This window comes from Chrysochloris asiatica, unplaced genomic scaffold, assembly GCF_000296735.1.
Source record: "Chrysochloris asiatica unplaced genomic scaffold, ChrAsi1.0 scaffold00115, whole genome shotgun sequence".
Lineage (NCBI taxonomy): Eukaryota > Metazoa > Chordata > Mammalia > Afrosoricida > Chrysochloridae > Chrysochloris > Chrysochloris asiatica.
Window position 1 is genome coordinate 4,911,291 of NW_006408633.1, and position 15,387 is coordinate 4,926,677.

At 41.2% G+C, this 15,387-nt stretch overlaps 1 protein-coding gene across 1 annotated transcript in view; it reads right to left on the reverse strand.

Moving 5' to 3' along the window:
- Positions 1 to 5,904, reverse strand: part of KIAA1211 (KIAA1211 ortholog) — a 60,336-nt gene extending 54,432 nt beyond the window's left edge. The window contains exon 1 of the mRNA XM_006868073.1: positions 5,785 to 5,904. Coding sequence (XP_006868135.1) covers positions 5,785 to 5,904 — 120 coding nt within the window. The remainder of the gene's footprint in view (positions 1 to 5,784) is intronic.
- Between the last annotated feature and the right edge of the window lie 9,483 nt (positions 5,905 to 15,387).

Here is a 15,387-nt window from a genome sequence, read left to right on the forward strand (position 1 = left end):
AAGGGAAAACTGGCCTAACTGTTTAAGACTATTTAAATAGGATTTTTGCCAACATCACAAAACAGAATGATTATGCTGATGTTTTACTTCATTTGGACCCTTTTTAGAACTTTGATGCTGGTCCACACGGATGCTTAAGAGACAAAAGATAATGTGGTAAAATGTCATCATGGTCTTGAATGAAAAAACAAACAAACTGCAAAGCCGGGATGATTATCATGATTACTGATGGAAAAGACAAGTGGAGAAGGGAATACATGGAATAAGAATTAGGCAAAATGAGGCACACGAATAAGGCTGGGAACGCGAGAAGAGTAATGCGAAGAAGTGAAGTAGAAGTAAAGTTAAAGACAAAAGGCGAATCAAGAGGAAAGGACAGGGGACAGAGGGAGGGAAGATAAAGAGCCAGAAAGAGCTGCAGACTTGATTGCAGTTACAGCCAGCAGACAGGATGAGAGGAGAGAAGGAAGGAGGGAATGAGAATGGGTAGGTATGTAAAAGGGTTGATTTATGCCAGATATGTTCATCATGACAGAAGAAACACAATGAAAATGTGAATTTTAGAGGAGCTGATTTAGAATCTCCACAGAGGAAAAAAATCCAGACTAGTGGCTAGGGAACTTAGGAGGAGGAACTGAAATGGAGAAGGAGAGGACCCAGGTCAACAATTGGAAGAAATGATGGCTGAGGTTCAGGAATGGGCTGCAGTTTACCTGCCCAGGCCAGGGACAGTCCTCCCAGACACGCCTGAAGCTGCTGGGGATGAGAGGGGGGTACTAAACCTTGGTCCAAAAAGGCCCAGGGAAGCCTGAGGACAAGGCATTTGCACCCACCCCTGCAGTTCCTGCTCCACAAGTCTCCGTTAGTGCGCTCGAAGGTGACTGTGCTCTTGGGACATTTTGTTCCATTTACTGACCGTTAAAAAGGTTAAAGCCTGTTTGACGATCTCAGGTACCTGTGTGAAGGGAGTACTGGGTATGGAAACACAAATGGGATGCCTTTTTGTTACTTGACTCCTGCCCACGATTCCGACACTGTCATGGAAGGAACATGTGATAAAAACACCACTGAAGAGCAGGTTGTGAAGGTGAGCTTGCCCTCAAGTTTTCTGAGAGATCAACACCATTCTCGCACCTTTGTTTGCTAACATTTCTTTGTGCATACTGCAGTGATAGACGGGACAGTGGAGACTTGTGCCTATCCAAGCCTGAGAGTTCACGTGGCTTGGGACTATGAATGGGGTTACTGTTGAGATTGGAATGTGGGCTAAAAGGGACTATATTTTATTCATTGAAATTGGGCCATTTTGCTGTAATATGGAATGCCGGAGAATGATGTTATAAGAATGTGCATCCATATTTATGAGACTGGTGTGGAGATTCCAAGCATATCATGTTCGACAGTTCTCATGCTGCCAGCATTTGCTTTCTCCCAGATTCTTAACAGCCATTCTTCAGACCACGTCTGTAAGACCATGTGAGTACAAGAAAAATCAAGCTGCTGTTTTCTTGAGCGAACTATAGATACATTCATAGTTCTAACAAATTTAACAAACAAACAAAAAGAACCCACACATTGGTTTAAAGATATCTGTTCTATGAAGACATTGCTAAGAGCAGATGTTTATTCTTTATGTTTCTGACAGCTGCATTTGGTGTCAAAATCTTCAAATTTAAGACTTGGGTATTTTTAAGTAAAATCCAGTTGAGGATGGAGGTTTTCCTTCCTCAGCCAAACAGTCCATGGCTTATACAGACTAAGCATTCCCTGACAAAAGGTATGGTATCAGGATAAAAATGGGGAGTGCCGTGGCTCTGTAGGGTAAGCACTGGATTATGAACTACAAGGCCCGTCGTTCGAGCCCACGAGTCGCTCTGCAGGAGAAAGATGAGGCTTTCTACTCCCACAAAGCTTTACAGCCTCGGAAACTGTATACAAGGTTGCTATGACTTGGAGCTGACTCAACAGCATACAACGGCAGGTATAAAAACTACCTGCAGATCTATACTATTGGCTTTATCATACCTCCCAGCCTCAAATATGAGGTATGAGGGGGCCTCAAAAAGTTCGTGGAAAAATTGCCATTTTTGGAAGCTCCCTTGTACGATTTCAAACCAACAGGATCCCTCCCAGATTCTGGGCAGTTCTACCTAATTAGGTAAATTATTACGTAGATCTTGCAAATATAACACAGCACAAAGCGTACGCTGATGCTGGGAGCACTGAGCCAACTCATAGCAACACCACGTGACAGAGGAGAACGGCCTCAGAGGGGTTTCTTAATGGGAGCAGATTACTAGGGCTTGCTCTCATGGAACCACTTGGTGGGTTTGAACCACCAACCTTGCAGTTAGCAGCCTAGCACTTAGCTGTTGCACCACCAGGGTTCTTACTCTGTGCTACAGCAGGTGACAAGTGATTTAAGGAACTTGAGAGGCACTTGGGATGGTTTTTATGTAACTCTCTTGTTTTTCAGATGGGGGAAATGAGGTTCAGAGAGGTTAAATGACTCCTTCCAAGGCCACAGGGCCAGGTGGTGGCCAAGGTCTGGTGCTCCCTCCTTGTTTCAGATGACAGTTCTCCACTGGCCACACATGGAGGAACTGGTGTATATGCATCTGTTGTTGTTGTGAAGTGCCATTGAGGCGGTTCTGACCCATAGCGACCCTGTAAAGGGTTTCCCAGGGGCAGATAGTGAGCTTGAACCACCAACCTTGCAGTTCAAATAGCTTTTCAGTGTGATGTATTAACCCACACCGCCACACCAGGACTCCAACGTGTTTGCAAAGAGTTCTCAAAAAGGGCACCAGAATTGTTTTTGGATAATTGTCCTACATAAAAAATTCTATTTTTATCACAAACATGTTTTATGTTTACACTCAGAAACAAAATAGCATGTGATCTTCCCGTAAAAAGTCTAATAGAATGTAGCCAATTCTACTGACCCGTTCTTTCTAGAAACAGCTGCACGGGAATGGATTTCGCTGTATATATTTTCACCAAAAATAAAAAGATATTATATTTTAAAACTTTGATCATTTGATACAGAAAGAGTGGCAGGTGGAATAGTTACTTTATTCAGAAAAACTCACTTTATTCCAGTTTGGTTATGCTGAGACAACATTAAATCTTGGGTGTCACAGAGACGTTTTAGGTGAAATTGAATGTTTGGACACTAGAGGGCAACCTTTCCACACACTCCTGTATAATTACACCAGCCTTTGGGTGAATTTCCCAGATTGGGAAGTTTCTTATGGCACCAGGAAAAATGTCTCTTAAAAAAAAATTTTTTTTTAAATGGCATTCCAATAGAAATTTCATTTCAAAAGAATGTCTTAGTAATGGTGACTAATCAGCTTGCCAGAACAGTTAGTGTCAAAACAGGTATTATCCATTCTCTCTTTCTCTCTTTCAATAAACATACACAAATACACAAAGACAATTCCAGACATAAAAACATCCATGCCTTAGATGCAACTAAACTCCCTCATTCCATGCTGGAGTCTACGAGGAGGCGGTCTTTTATGTTGCTTCCTAAGCATCAATACCAGCATAACTTTGTCATGGAAAAATGCAAAGCATTCATGCAAGTTAATAAATTTATTACGATTTCTACAACTTACCAGGAACATACTGCTTAGTCGACTGAAAAATAAAGCACAGTCTTTGGGGGTGATGCAGTTATATCTCAGGTCACTTCAAAAATCACATATTTTATGATACTCGGCCCCATTTCCCTCCTCAGAAAGCAAAGCCTTTTGGTTTATCTTTTTAAAACACAGAACTATAGAGCTGAAAGGAAGCCTGTGAAATCACACAGTAGGATGCAAACGTAGGCCGACCCCCCATGAATACATATTGCCAGAGTGAGAGGGTTCACATGGGAGACTCACTTCTTTAGTCACGTTTTCTTCCTGTGTTAATAGAATTGTTGCTTCAGGGAACTTCATTAGTTATGAGATCAGATTGTTTAAAACCATGCCTTACTGTGAACAAAAAAAGCAGGCACTTGTATATTTTTATTGTTTCTAGATTTTCAACATTGCATATGTTTTTATAGCCCCAAATCCACTTCCTGGAGTGGCAGTAACATCTGGTCTGAAGTTACATAGCAGCTTTCATTGAAGACAACAGATTATTATCTAGGTTTTAAAGAACTCCAAAAAAACCTTCATAAATACAGCTGTGTCACAGGGCAGGAATCTCTTCATCATTCTTCAGAGAAAGAAGGTATTAGGAGGTTCAGAACTTCATGGGAATAATATTCCCAGAAATCTAGACTTCAAGAAGGAAAGGTAAGGAGAGAGTTGTTATTGTGTACTGTTAAGTCAGTGACCCTGGGTTTTCAAGGAAGGGCTGGTGGGTTTGAACCACCGACCTTGTGTTTAGCTGTCCAATGTTTATCCTACAGCGCCACACCAGGATTCTGAAGAGAAAGTAGTTGAGGTTTTCTTTATCCGCGGTCATCCTACCCTCTTCTCCAACCTATGAGGAGTGATAGCTTGTTTTTTAATTCTGAGTCTAGAAAAGTATCACAGCACAGACAGCTAGAACCAAGAAAGGAACCCTAGTAGGAAATGCTGGAATCTGAAGGAAGTGCCTGTGTTGGCTCTGAGGACAGGATTCTGGCCTTGGGCCCTGGTGGCAGTAGATACAGAGATTAGGCAAACTTTGGCCGGGCTCCCAGGTGTTGGCTATTGCTCTATTTGCCATGAGCTATATTGAGCTAAGTGTGTGCTGAATATACGCTCAAACACAGCTCACAAAATGCACAGCTAATGCTCAGAAGAAACAAGACCATTTCAAGAAAACAGAAAATGTTCTTTGATTACAGTGTTTCATCACATCAGGAGTTACGCAGGGCAACTGTTTCTTGTTTTGCCTGGCATTCATTTAGACATTTCTACAGAGAGATCAGCAAACCAGAGCCTTCTGTTCATAATTTGGATAGCCTCCTATCACGCCCATCATACAGACGGTACTTGCTTAGGCACTTCTCTGTTGTTAAGTGCCGTCGAGTTGGTTCTGACTCATAGCGACCCTGTAAAGGGTTTCCAAGGAGCAGCTGATGAGCTTGAACTGCTGACCTGCGGTCCAAACTGACTTTGCAGTCCAGTGCATTAACTTGCTTCTCTAGAGCGAGTGAATTCTACCAAGCAATGAGCTAAAGTGCCTTTGACTTGCTTCCTTTTCTTGGATTCCCTTTATTCCAATTACATCTAGTGAAGGATTATTTTATTATATCATCATTTTAAGGAGTTTTACTACTTGGGTCCATTTTGCATAAGAAAACTAGCCATTGCAAGGGGAAGAAGGAGGAGATTCAGAGCTCTGTGGTATTCTTCAAAGACAAGGCGGCTCAGGGGAAGCCAGGTTTACAAAAGTAAAGAAAAAACACCATCCAATTATGGAGACTTGGAAAGTGAATATTGCTGTCAATAGCCCTGTATTCATGGAATAATGTCAGCATTTAATGGTCAGCAACTCTGTCCTCCCATCCAAGTCCTGCAGCTTCTCTTGGGGACTTGTTCTCATGATGACAAGTCAAAAATGAAGGAACGACTTGAGGGAAAAGGAGAGGACACGTGGTACAAGTGGGTACAATGATGGACAGAAGGCTTTTAGAGCACCGAGTCAAGTCCAAGAAAGCAAAAACTCTCACCAGGAGTGACCCCTGGACCTCCCACTCCTCACTCAAGACTAAGCGAGGGCATTCCCCCACTTCCCTCCATAGCCGGGCCCCTCCTATGGCTCTGACCTTCCACTCTCAAGCTGTCTTCTTACCTGAAGAGTTTTGACTTTGCCCAGAATGTTGTCTTGTGACACTGCTTGAACTGTCTGCTCACTCTCTGCTCCCCCATCAGGGATAAAAATACTGTCATGGGAAAATGCCCGGGTTCCCATAGGATAGTTGAAGGACCTGGAATGCAGATCATTTTATTAGGATGATAAAGTTTCTTTTGGCAATTCAGTTTCCTGTTCTCCCTGATTTGTGGGGCTCCACCCACGTTCCCAGTACTGTCTGCTTTTCTGCTGGGGGTCAGCCAAGGAGTTGGGTAGAGGAAGGGTCCCACAGGAATCAGGGAGCACATCTCTCACACAGCCCTGGTTCACAGCCACTCACGGAGATAACTCAAAGACATTTTTTTTTTTTTTAATTTGTAGAAGTTCTAGGACGGAAGGCACTACAGACATTTTAAATTGGAGGAACTTTTCCCCAGATAAGCTGGAACTATTAGTTGTATCCTGGAAAATCTTGTCCACTACAATTTACTGGAGAGGCAAGAGTTTCTTTCATATTAAATCAAATTGGAAGAGAGAAATACACATCTAAAACAAAGGTTAAAGAGGATCAGAATTGCTGGTACTGAATATAGACACTTTGGGATTCAGAGCAAGGGGGAGAAGATTTGCTTTAGAGCAATTCTGATGGGTTTCATGTGTTGCCAAGTACAATCTGATCCATGGTGACCCCGTGTGTGTTAGAGTAGAACTAAGTGCCATAGGACTTTCCTTGACTGATTTTAGGAAGTAGATCACTATGCCTTTTATCCCAAGTCTGAAGGGACTTAAATTACCAACCTTTTGCAATACCCAGGAACCCAATAATAACACTTGTCATTTGACGATGAACTTTAAGGAAGTCTGGACTTCTATGGGCTGGCAGGGTCAAGATCTTGAAAGGGAACTCATTTCTGAGAAAGGATACACACTGAGGTGGCAGGCAGAATTAAATACCACTGTGAGTTGGAATCCACTTGACATTACTGAGGGAGTGAGAAGGCAAAGCAGGCATACTTCCATGAGGCCAGGCACACAGGCAGCCTCCCAGGGCCACGGGAGAATGGCTTCTCCCTATGCCTGTCCAGAAACGGGCACCAAATGCATGAGAGAACAGCCAGCACTGGGTGGAAAGAAGCCTCTCGCTGGGGCTTCTGAACTGAATTCCAGAAGAGCAATGGGCAGGATCGAGGGACAGCTGTTTTTATTATCTGTCCAAGTCTAGACCTAGTTGGAAAGAATGGCTACCAAATCCTATCACCTAATTTGCTAAATTACAAGCAGCATGGTAAAAAGAGTAGATGCCAAGGTCTTGGACTGGTACTTCCTGACTGTGATTTTAGGTAATGAAAATAACCGACACTTATTATGATGAAAACAAGATGCTGAGAGTTTTACTTTCCTTCTCTCATTTAATTCTCATCACTTCCCTATGATGTGGGTATTGCTAACCTCTTGTTAGAGCTGAAACTCATCCAAATAGCAGTAGTAGAATGAGAAACTGAGCCGAGAACTGCTGAGTACAGTCCTAAGCAAGTCAACTAAAGTGTTTTGTTTTGTTTTTTAAACTTCTTATTGTGAATTGAGTGAAGGTTTACAGAGGAGGCCATCAGTTTCACATTCAACAAATGTTTGCTTCATTTTATGGTTGTAATCCCCTCCATACACCAACAGTTAACGGCATTTACCACTATTTACTTTAACCACTGCATTCCTCTCTGTGTCTCCCACCACCCCCATCTTTCCTCTGCCAACCTCCCTCCAGTTGTATATTGCCTGCCCTGTCTGTTAACCTTGTCAACACATATCGACCCTCCAGCGCATGCATGAAAAAACCATGCAGGGATATATAACCATTTAAACAATCACAGGGTGTATTCTAGAAGCCAGAACACAGCCTTTCTCTTTCCATGAGTCTAGATTCCTCAGCTGCTCAATATCTCCATGCCATCATCTCTGCCTCCATCTCTGGTGTCACTGCTTCTCTGGTTTGGGTCCCACATCAGCTAAAGTGTTTTAAAGTGATAGAAAATCTTAGAACAGCCTCACCTATGAGGGAAACAGGGTATGGTTGGGTCAGTGACCCATTTCTAAGCCCATCTTGAGAGAGTTATGAAGTTTATCATCCTTCTACCATTAGTTTTCCCAAGAAGACTAAGATGGGACACTTTCTTGCTCGTCTGCATTGCTTCAAATGTTCCTCGTAGGAGAGAACATCTAGCCAGGATTTAAGGTCCAACTACCCTCCCCTAAGGAACGCTGGTGGAGCAGTGACTAAGAACTTAACTGTTCATTAAAATGTGCATGGTCCAACCCCACCAACTGCTCTGTGGGAGAAAGATGTGACCGTCTGCTTCCACAGAGATTAATTACAGCCTTGGAAAGCCTGTGGGCAGTTCTACTGTCTCATAGGATCGCTATGAGTTGGAATTGACTTGACAGCAATGAGTTTGGTTTGGGGTTTGCCTCCACTCTCAGATGACCATATTCAAAACCAGAAACAAGTGATAGTAACAATAATAATAATAGTAGTAGTTGTTGTTAAGTGCCGTTAAGTTGGTTCTGAGTAATAGGGTTTCCAAGGAGTGGCTAGTGGGTTTGCCACAGACCTTATGGTTAATAGTCCAGTAGTAGTACAAATTATGGAGTCCTGGTGTGGCACTGTGGGTTAATGCACCAGACTGTAAAGCCGTTTGAACTGCAAGGTTGGTGGTTCAAGCTCACCAGCTGCTCCTTAAAACCCTATATAGGGTCACTATGGGTCGGAACTGACTCAATGCTACTTAACAACAACAACAACATAACATTGCAAGGACTCCTGGTGTAGTGCTGTAGGATCAGTACTAGACTGCTAACCACAAAATTGGCATTCAAACTCACCAGCTGCTCCTCGGAAAACCTATATAGGGTCAGAATTAGTCAGAACTGACTCAACAGTACTTTGCAACATAACATTATGATATAATAGAGCATATTAAAACAATGTCACAATTATAGATTATATGACCTATAGTGTTTTCACAGTAATATTAACAATAGCTAAATTTTGGTGGGGCATTTGCTGTATATACACTTTGCACACGTGCTAACCTCTTGATTATGTAAATTTTTTCGTATCTGTTGTCTAAGTCCTCTGAAGCAGACACCATGAGCTATTTATTATTAAGCGTATTTTATAGCTGAAGAAACTAGGGCACTGAGGTAGTGAGCTGCTGGCCTCCAGTTCCTAGAGCTGCCATGTGTTACAGAGGAGAACTGCTCTGTAAAGTTTTCTTGGCTGTAATCTTTATGGAAGCAAGTCACCAGACCTTTCTTCTGTGATACTGCTGAATGCGTTCAAATCATCAACCTATGATGTCGTAGCAGATTGCAAACTGCTTGCCTCCCTTCCCCCGCATACAGGGTCACTATGAGATAGTAACTGCCATAATTAACAGTATATATGTGCATTTGTTTCTGGCTTTTGTCCCATTGGTCTGCTTGTCTATCTTTATAGCAATAACTTGTACTGTCATAATTACTGTAGCTTTTTAATATCTAGTTGCTGAAGTATCCTAGCTTTTTTTCCAAGATGGCAATTCGTGTCCCTTTGTATTTCTACATAAATTTTAGAATCAGCATACCTAGTTGCACACGTATGCACACACTGCTGGGATTACTTCTGTGATTGCTTTGGATTTATAGATAAATTCTCAGAGAACTGATGCCTTACAACACTATTTTATTCCAGAAACATGGGCTATGCCTTCATTTATTTAGATCCCCTTTAATTTCTCTCATGAATTATTGTTTTGTAGCTTTTTGTGTAGAGGTCTATGAGGCTTATTCATTTATTTATCCATATTTGATATTTAATAATTTATTGCAAATTGCATAGTTTAAACATCTTCATTTTCTAATGGTCTATCAGTGGTATATAAAAACAAAACTAATTGCTATATATTCTTCTTGTTGCCAAACATGGATAAATTGACTACTAATAATTAATTATCTGTTGATTTTTGAAGATTCTGTATGCATACAAATAGGTCACTGTAATGAAATACAGTTTTATTTATTTCTTTTCAATCTTAACCCCTCTCCTCTCCTCCTGCCCATACTCCATGGGCTAAGACCTCTGTATAGAGTTGTACATGCAAAGGAGAGCTGATGGTGGATCTGGCCATGTTCCCAAAGTCAGGGAGAAAGCATTTAAAATCCCTCCATTAAGTTTGATGTTACGTATAGGTTTCTTGTGGATAGGCTTATATTCATATTCCTGCTTCTTTGATAAGCCAAGGAATTTGTCTCTTATTTGTAGCTGCTTTTAAGATTTTTCTGTCATTTTCAGAGGTGTATTCTGATGAGGCTAGGCATGGATTTCTTTCAATTTATCCAGCTTGTGGCACATAATGCTTCTTAAGTCAGTGACTTGATATCTTTTATCAATTTTGGAAAACTCTCAGCCACTATCTTTTCAAATATTCCATCTGTGCCATTCTTCCTCCAATTCCCCTCTGATACCAAATGTGAAACCTTTTCAACACGAGTCATGTCTTTTCTGGTCTTTTCTGTATCTGATGCTCTTTTTACTGAATATGATTCAGGCTGGATTTTTCTACTGTCCTTGCTCCCAGCTTACTGATTCGCTCTGTCCAATCTGCTGTTAAAACCATCTGTTGAGTACTTAATTTCAGTAGTATCTTTTGGATCTAGAGCTTATAATAGATTCCAATTCTCTGTTGAAATTCTCTACCTTGTCAACTATTTCCTTGAATCCCAATTATTGAAAAGTTTCTTTTTGAAGAAGTAGTAGCAATTAAACAGCTTCTTGATATTTGTTTAATTTCCACAATACGACACACATTTCAGAACTTTTCAAAGAGACCAAAGACTTGTGTACCTATTCCTTCCTATACTTGGACTTTGCCTCAGTATAAAGCTAGAAGAATCAGCGGAGGAGAGTGGTAATTCATTTATTAGTTACATGAATGAACACTCTCCTGAATAATTTACATAATGCAAATTAATAACTAACCTTTGCCAATTTCTATCACATTAAATATTTGGTAAATATGGTTACCAATTTCTTCTCCAAACAACACTATAATGTTGTTGATTATTTACTTTTCTCTGAAGCAGGAGCTGAGACAAAGAACAGGAAAATATTTTGTCCAAGTTCCAGAGTTTGTGGTAGGGTTGGAATTGAAACTGAAAGGTCTATGAGTGGAGATCCCAATAGAAACTATGTTCTAATGAACAAAGAGTTTGGGGCAATCATTGTCCTAAACCAGCCGGGGAGAAAGTATAACATGATTGTGAGGTGGAGGTGCAATTTACCACAAATTAGACTTTAGCATAGAGTTCATCTAGCCTTCTTTATTCTTAACATGTAAAGATCTCTCACAATTGATTGCAAAGCTGGCCAATGCCTACTTCCTTTTATTATGAGTAACCCAAGAAGGCCAGGGATTTCTCAGCCTCTCATTGCTATAGCTTGCCCTCAAAGTCAATCTGTTCAGATGAAATCAGCAGTGTCTTCTCTTCTGATATGGAGAACACAGAGCAGTCTCTCGACCATAGAAAAGATTTATAGAGACCTCTAAAATCCCACAGATTTTTACCCTTTATGATTGTCATTTAAATTTATACGTGATCTGAAGTCAAATGAGAACACATCTGGTAAAATCAAATTCTAGAAATGGAGTAAAAAAAGTCCGCTTGAGATGTTCAAAACATTGGCCACAGAGGAACAGTTTTTAACAAGGCCAGGGAAGACCCAAAGACATAACTGACAAGAACCAGAAAAACAGTCCCCCAGGCGTTGAGGTGTGCTGCAGCAGAGGGTCCTAGAGCCCCAGAAAGGCAATCAGCTCTCTCCTGGGCAGAAGAGAACAGAGATGAGATAGCCACATGTCTTAAATCTTAGTTCTATTTTTCTACCCTGGTTCAGTTGTTATTGTTCTCTGCAAAGAGATACGGTTTCCAAACATCTTATCAGAGGCTTCTAATCAGTCCAAAGAGACTAGCTTTTGGTCTCTTCCCTTTATTCTTCACTGACTCCTACAGTAATCTTTCTGAAAGTCAAGATGGTAAAATAGCCTTCCAAGTTTAACAATCACCTTTAATAATGCTCAAGGAGCCCTGATGGAGTAGTAGGTTATGTGTTGGGCTGCTAGTTGAACCCACCAGGTGATCCTGGGAGAAAGATGAGGCTGTCTTCTCCCATAAAGATTTACAGCTCTAGTCTGTTCTATATGGTTGCTCTGAGTGGGAACCAACTCCATGGTGGTGGGTATGGTTTTTAATAACTGTCTCTATAAATGCAACACTACACTCTCATCCCCTAACCAGGTGTTTCCAGTTGTATAGCATGGATATACATGCTGCTTCACTAGTCCACTGTACCACAAACACAACATGAATAAAACAGATGTCATTAATGTTGAATAAAATCAAAGTTATCAGTCACAAAATTCCTGCCTTTACTCTATTTCATTGTTGCCATCATTCCCTAGGCTCTGTGCTATATTGTTTTATAGGTGAGTCAGATCCAGGTTAGAGGAAAGACCTTAAAAGATAATGTCACTTATCCTTTTGCATTAAAAAATCCTTTAAAAACAATTTAGAAACCAACCACCGAGCCAGACTGAAAAGTCTGTGCTCCCAAACCATGTCTGCACACCATTCTGTCTGGCCATATTCCTCACCAACTCTGGTTGAAGACTCAGGCTGCTTACTGATCTCCACATTTCTAGTCAATATTTCTACAAAGTCAAAACACAGTTGCCTTCAAGTTGCTTCTGACCCATGGAGACAGACCCATGTGTGAGAGTAGAACTGTGCCCCATTGGGACTTCACTGGTTGTGATTGTTCTAAGAAGGTACTTCTGGGTGCACGCAGACCTCCAATCACTTCCTAGACTTCTCCATTGGCTGAATCAGTTCTAAAGTAAGGTGTGCTGTATTAACACTAAGACAAATCTGGAGTGGCTTAGACAGTCCTGTTTACCTCCATCTTAAATATTTAAGTTCTTGTATCTAATTTATCATGAGTTTGGGAAAATGAGAGGGAATGGACGCTGCTGTGACTCCTTCTATCCCTCTTCTTCCCTTTCCACTTCAGAGGTGGCTGGAGGGACTAACAGGATGCTACTGAAAGGCTCTAAGACATTGTTGTGGTTGTTGCTAAGTATAGTTGAGTTGGTTCCAATCCATAGCAACCCTATATAGGGTTTCTGAGGAGTGGCTGGTGAATTTGAACCAGTGACCTTGCAGTTCAACAAATACTACAGTATTCTGAGGCTCATTTTGCCAGCACACAGACCAAAATACATGCTGTTTTGAAGGACCCATTTTCAGGGCTTATGTATGAAAGACTTCAGACAACTCAGGTGAGGTTTGGATGGATTAGCCAATTCAGTGGCAATTTGCACACCATTATGTGAATAACCATGTTATTAGCAATAAGAAGTCCACATTTTTTAACCTTTACTCATTGGAATTTAATTTTTATTATTTTCAACAGTTGCAGACTTACAGAAACATTGGAAGCATGGGGTGAAGAGCTTTTGTTTTCCTGGGACATTTGAAAGGAAGTGGCCCCATCACCCTTGAACTGGGCAGGCAGTGGATGCTCACAGGATTTGATTTTTGTGTGGGTGAATGTGAAATATATACAACAAAACATAGACCACTTTAACAATGTTTACATGCACAATTCTAAGACAATGGTTATATTCTTCAAGTTCTGCCACATTCTTTGACCTTTTCCAAATGATTTCACTACCCATCATTAGCACAAAATCAATACCTGACAAAATTTCTCACCTATCCTTTTGATTTGTTGTTAACTCTTTAACATGCAGACATTCTTTTCTAATCAGATGAAACTATTATTTGGTTCAAAGATGACTTTAAAGGGTAGTTTCAGTTCAAGGTTTAAAGATTTCCTTAGGATAATAGTTTTGAGGAGTGATTCAGCCCCATTACCTCCAGAAAGTCTGGATTCCACTCAAAGGACTTGTTCTTGAATGCCTAAGAAGATAAGCATGAGCACCTTCAGAAATTCTGGAGGAACAAGTGAGGACAGTTGAAAGGCCAATGAGTGTATGGTGGTCACTGTTATCCTGGATTTTCCTTTGTTGTGTTGTTGTAAGGTGCTGTTGAGTTGGTTCTGATTCATAGCCACCCTGTATATGGTTTCTGAGGAGCAGCTGGTGGTTTTGAACCGCTGACCTTGCAATTCAAAATGACCTTACAGTCTAGTGTATTATAATGCAGCACTACACCAGGACTATTAAAATCCTTATTTGGATTATAATAGGATCTGTCTAATTGAGACTCTGGGTATGGCACTGTAAGATCAGCACTGGACTGTGAATCACAAAGTCGGCAGTTCAATCCCACCAGTCACTCTCAGAATCCCCATATAGGGTCACTGTCAAGTTGGAACCGACTCGACGGCACTTAATAACAATAATCCCAACTAGAGGAGTCCTAGTGTGGCGCTGTAGAATAAACACTAGACTGCTAATTGCCCCTTGGAAACCCCATGCAGGGTCGGTATGAGTCAGAACTGACTCAAAAGCATTTAACAACACAACAATTCCATTAAGAAGCACCCTGCTGAGCAGTGGTTAAAGTGCTTGGTTGCTGAAGGGTTAGAACTCTCCAGTCACTCTATAAAGATTCCAGTCTTGGAAACCCTATGGGGCAGTTCTACCCTATGCTATAGGGTCACCTTGGGTTTATCCCCTAGAGATGTTGTTAGGATTAAATGAGTTAGGGCATGCAAAACCCAATAGTGGAAGTGCTTACTTAAGAGGTACTGTGAACCATCTATCACAAGCTTCAAGTACTCTTTGAGGCAAATCCAACCACTCACTGTTTCCCATATACTCTCACTGGACTCTATCTTTGCTTAGGTTTTTCCTCTCCATGACTGCCCAAAGCCAATCTCTCAGTTCAGGCCCGACTCACCCTTCAAGTTCCAGCTCAAATCTTATCAACCCTGTGCAGTCTTTCCTGCTTCCCTGGAAGTAAGGGAGCTTCCTTCCTTCTGAACCCACTCTGTACATTCTCTGGGTGTAATTCTTACGGTTACTTTGGTGGCAGTGTGCCGTGGAGTCAGTTCCGACCCATAGCGACCCTGTATAGGGTTTCTGTGACTGTAAATCTTTATGGGAGCAGAAAGCCTCATCTTGCTCCTGCAGAACAACTAGTAGTTCTGAACGGCTAACTTTGAGGTTAGCAGCCTGACTCATAATCACTATGCTACTTTAATCATGTCTTAAATGAGATGCAAAGTAAAAGTGCTTTGTAGCACAGTCCTATATTTTTAATGAGGGCAGAGATCATGTCTATTATTTCTGTTTCCCCCACAATGCTTCATACAGGAAAGTCTGTGTGTAAGATGATTCAATGGATGCTGTAGAGTGAATGAGTTTTCTACAGAGAGGTCACTGAGGAAATAGGAAGCATGATACAAACAGATAAGTTGGTAGGTAGCATCAAGTATATTCTGACTCATAACAACCCTCTGTACAACAAAACAAAACACTGGCTGGCACTGTGCCATCTTCACCATTTTTTCTTTTTTTAATGTTTTATTGTGAATTATGTGAT